Below are 5107 nucleotides of genomic sequence, written 5' to 3'. Positions count from 1 at the left end.
ATAGCTTTGTACTATAGTCTGAAGTCAGGCAGGTTGATTCCTCCAGTTCCATTCTTCTTTCTCAAGATTGCTTTGGTTATTCGAGGTTTTTTGTATTTTCATACAAATTATGAAATTATTTGTTCTAGTTCTGTGAAAAATACCATTGGTAGCTTGATAAGGATTGCATTGAATCTATAGATTGCTTTGGGTATTATACTCATTTTCACTATATTGATTCTTCCAATCCATGAACATGATATATTTCTCCATCTATTAGTGTCATCTTTGATTTCTTTCATCAGTGTTTTATAGTTTTCTATATATAGGTCTTTTGTTTCTTTAGGTAGATTCATTCCAAAGTATTTTATTCTTTTTGTTGCAATGGTGAATGGAATTGTTTCCTTAATTTCTCTTTCTGTTTTCTCATTGTTAATGTATAGGAATGCAAGGGATTTCTGTGTGTTAATTTTATACCCTGCAACTTTACTATATTCATTGATTAGCTCTAGTAATTTTCTGGTGGAGTCTTTAGGGTTTTCTATGTAGAGGATCATGTCATCTGCAAACAGTGAGAGTTTTACTTTTTCTTTTCCAATCTGGATTCCTTTTATTTTTCTTCCCTGATTACAAACATTTTAATAAATAAATCATTCTGAAAAACTTGATGACCATGCATCCTCAGATATCAGTTTTATGATGGAAGAAGTAATGTTGCCATTTAAAAGACAAAGCACTTCTACCTTACAGAAATGATGCTGAGAAAATGAGCAAGGTAAACTAATAACCCCCCTAGAAAAACCTCTTTTTGTCAGTAAATGATATGTAGTCATTAGTAAATTATTAGCAAGAGTCCATCTCATTTGAGATTGTTCCAAACCAATATTAGGGGAAAAAAGTAAATATCTGATCTAAATTCATACATACCTATGTGCATATGCACACACATGCAAGTAATAAAAACAAAGGGGTTCAGAAGTTTAGGTCATCTCTAAAAGAAGCAAGACAGTTTCAACTGTCATGTCAACTTTTAGAGACATAGTTTAAAGGACTAGATGGAGATGAATCTTCTAGAAGTTTGGCATTTCACCACTTGTACCACAGTTTTCTGGGCCCTACTCACCATGAAATGATATTTTACTTATTACTATCAGACTAGAAGCACAGAGCTTGATCCAGAAGAAGAAGCCTTTTACTAAAGAACAAAATGAAATAATATTTTCAAGCCAGAGTGAATCCATAGGGAAAAGAAAGGACTACCATAAGGCAATTCTGATATTAACACATAAGAGAGTTCAAAACTTGCAGACAGACTCAAAAAATGAATAAAATTTAATGTAAAGGAATAAAAAATAAACAAAAATGTCATACTTTAGCTAAACTGATGATGCTGAGTGTTTGCACCATCATGACTCAGGTAACCAGACCAAAGGACAAAATAAACATCTGCTCTAAAAATAACATGAGATGATCATCCACTGTTGGAGAAACAGGGTCCCAAAGGCCAATAAAGGACTCCCAATGGAAGGGAACATTTGGGATACAATTAATAATCTTCCCTCATAAATCCTCAGTTTTAGAATTCATAGGGGACGATATCCCTTAGGAGAAATAAAACCTAGGTTTCAGTAAGTCTCTGTTTTTCAGCAAATATGCCAGTTTCTTTCCAAACCAGTATCACTGTCCAGTAAGGTTAACCAGCTCTCTGGGCTGTTGGCTGCCAAACAAGTCATGCTCTCCATCTTACATGCCTTTTGCTGCAGCAAAAATAGAAGATAAGTCAGACCCTCGAGTTCTACAAGAAGAGGGGTTCAGAAGAGGTAATATAAGACAACTCTTAGATGTTCGTTTTAGCTCTGCCTTCTTTTGTGTGGCATGAAAATAACAGAATCTCAGGCTTATAAATTAATTTAAGCAGATTCATCCCTGCAGCTAAGAAGTCTGGGAATCAGAGAAATGAGGGAGATAAGAACAAGGTAAGAGCTTCGATGTGTATAAATTCTGTTCTTATTAACCAGGAATTAGATGTACCCAGTCAAAACCAGGTCTTTGGGGAAACAAAGATGTTAGCAAAGTGATATCTGGAAAAAACTGACAAAGCATCTATGAGGAACAGGGTAGAAAAATAAAAAAACAACACAAAACTTAAGCCTTCCCTATTTTTAGCTGTGTTTGGATCTGCCACAGGGAAAATGATGGTCCACTGTCTCTGCAAGGAGGAAGAGCAAGATGATGACTGAACAGTCCAAATTGGTGCGTTCACTCCGTATAGTTTACAAAGTCAATGGAATCCCCATATACATCAGTACCAAATATTTCTTGCTGTTTTCTCTTTCCTCATGGTTACTTTGGCTTCTGAGTAACTCTCAATTTCTCCTACAGAAGAATTGCTCACAGCTTTGCTCTGCCATATATGACCTATTTACAGACTGAAGAGGAAACTTGCAGTGAAGCGTGATATGAAAAATTTTTTCTCTTATCTGTTATGTCACTAGTTGCAATCATCAAGATCATCCTTAAAACTATAACATTATGTGATATGGAAAGTATTACATTTTATCATGAATACATTAATGAATATTCTTAGCTAGAATACTGTTATTGAAGGTTTCTAGGTTTGTATTCTGCACTTCTATTTTCCTGAATAAGTATCATCACTCAATCATGTCACTTGGGTCATTTTCATACAAATGATAACTGTCCCTCAATAATAGAGGGGATCCAGAAAATAAATTAATAAATTAAGACCAAATGACTGGCAACAGAATCTCAGGTGGTTTCAGTGCCTTTGTTTTTCCTTCTCTCACCATAGAAGTCACACAGTGTTCAAGACTAAGTCACACTCAGAGTCAGAGAAAGAAGCTTTAACAAAGATGATTAATCAATTTACCAAAACAGCTCTAACCTTCCACATCTGTAATTGGATGGGGACAAGAGGAGAGAGTAGAAATCAGAGGAATCCATGTCCAGAGGGCACTTATGACTCCCATCACTGTTCTTGATTCCTAGAGGTATCTGCTTATGGGTATCTGATATTTATGATCCTCTGCATCTAACCATAAACTAGAAGAATAGCAAGTTTTCTAAGAATCCTGACATCTCAGGCAAAAATCTCAAGTCTGTTATATACCAGATCTTCTATAGTTTTTCTGGTTTCAACTTAAACCAAGATTTCACAAAAGTATTAAAACATCTAGTAAAAGGACTATTATGTAGATGTCTAGACTTTTCATATTTTTGTGAGTTAAAAAACCATGATGAACACTGAAGAAACAATGGCACATGACATTTCTTGTCTGGGTTATCAGAACACCTTAGGAAGCTGACATTTATAATTCTAACATTGATCCAGAATAAGTGAAATGCACAGAATGTCATGGTGTTATTTGTTACGTTTCTCTTCCTCTTGTGATGCCTAGTATTATGACTCTAATTCCAAATAAACACAGAATCGAAATTCTATGTCTAATATTAAGGGTCTACATATCTTATTCTATAGATACAAATATAAAATACCTATTTATATTTGCAAGTATTGTCATTAATCTTCTCCAAACTGCTTTTTTGGAGTTTTGCTGGGTATAAGAAAATACTGAAAGAGAAATGAGAAAGTCCAAAATTCAAAGACTTACCATATCCAGCATTCTCAAAGTTTGACAGTCTTCAGCAGCGCATTTACATTATTTACTTAATACAGTAATAGAATCTGAGGGACTCACAGATTTCTAAAAGGAGAGTAAGGTCATCTTTGTCACTGTCATTTTTTCCTCTCCACCTCTTAAGAAGCCATGAATGTGTCAGGAGTCAACACGGTGACTGAATTCATACTCCTGAGTTTTCCCTGCTCTAGAGAGGTACAAGTCCTCCTCTTTGTGCTCTTCTCTGTGTCCTACGTCCTGACACTGATGGGGAATGGGGCCATTGTCTTTGCAGTGAAGCTGGATCACAGACTCCACACTCCCATGTACACTCTGTTGGCCAACTTCTCATTCCTGGAGATGTGTTATATCAACACCACTGTTCCCAATATGTTAAGGAACTTCCTGTCTGAGACCAAAACCATCTCTTTCACTGCCTGCTTCCTCCAGTTCTACTTCTTCTTCTCTATGGGCATTACTGAGACCTTCTTACTGCCCCTCATGGCTTTTGATCGATACTTGGCCATCTGCCGACCTCTCCACTATCCTACCATCATGAGCAGCCGTCTCTGCATGAACTTGGTGGGCCTCTGCTGGGTAACAGCCTTCCTCTGCTATCCAGTCCCTATCTATTTCATCACACAACTCCCCTTTTGTGGCCCCAATACCATTGACCATTTTGTCTGTGATCCTGGTCCTTTACTGGCTCTATCCTGCATCCCTGCCCCTGGAATTGAGCTTTCCTGTTCTATATTAAGCTCTCTTATTATTTTTATCACCTTCTTCTTTATCCTTTGGTCCTACACCCTGGTTCTCAGAGCAGTGTTGCGTGTCCCTTCAGCCGCTGGCAGACGTAAGGCCTTCTCCACTTGTGGTTCCCACCTGGCTGTGGTATCTCTGTTCTATGGAACCATCATGATGATGTACATCAACCCAACCTCTGGAAATCCAGCTGGGATACACAAGATTGTAACCTTGCTGTACTCAGCAGTGACTCCACTTGTAAACCCACTGATCTACAGTCTCCGGAACAAGGACATGAAGACTGCCTTGAGAAAAATTCAAATGTTTACAAAAACTGGCCAAAGCAAACAAGAGCTCATGAGTGGACCAAGATCATAATATTTATTTTTTCCTTCGCACTCTTCTCCATAGTGCCTGTACCAGTTTACATTCCCACCAACAGTGTACAAGGGTTTCCTTTTCTTCACACCCTCTCCAACACTTATTATTTGCAGAGTTTTTTGATGATTACCATCAAAAAAATCTATTCCAACTTAAAAAGTAGATCTCTACTTACTGTCTCTAGAAATACAGACCCAAATTCATCTACTTCTGCCAAGATAATATGGACAATAGTACAACCGATTAAATCCGACCTTACCTTCAAAACAGGACTTGATAGACAGTAACTTGAATTAAATGACCTGCATCTGAACTTTAAACTCTTCTCCTATCCTGACTGCCAGTAACTAATTTCCCTTTATCTG

General features: G+C 37.1%; 1 protein-coding gene across 1 annotated transcript; it reads left to right on the top strand.

The window, feature by feature from the left end:
- The first annotated feature begins 3767 nt into the window (after positions 1 to 3767).
- LOC109564279 (olfactory receptor 11H6-like) lies at positions 3768 to 4739 on the top strand. The gene has a single exon (XM_019967773.2). It carries the CDS (start codon positions 3768 to 3770, stop codon positions 4737 to 4739), a length of 972 nt encoding a protein of 323 aa, XP_019823332.2.
- The last annotated feature ends 368 nt before the right edge of the window (positions 4740 to 5107 follow it).

The sequence above is a fragment of the Bos indicus genome, chromosome 10 (genome assembly GCF_029378745.1).
Source record: "Bos indicus isolate NIAB-ARS_2022 breed Sahiwal x Tharparkar chromosome 10, NIAB-ARS_B.indTharparkar_mat_pri_1.0, whole genome shotgun sequence".
In the NCBI taxonomy this organism is placed as follows: domain Eukaryota; kingdom Metazoa; phylum Chordata; class Mammalia; order Artiodactyla; family Bovidae; genus Bos; species Bos indicus.
This window is presented reverse-complemented; position numbering and strand designations above follow the sequence as displayed.

What these genes read in the sequence shown, in the direction of transcription:
- LOC109564279 (XM_019967773.2), top strand. Translation starts at nt 3,768, where the DNA reads ATGAATGTGTCAGGAGTCAACACGGTGACTGAATTCATACTCCTGAGT.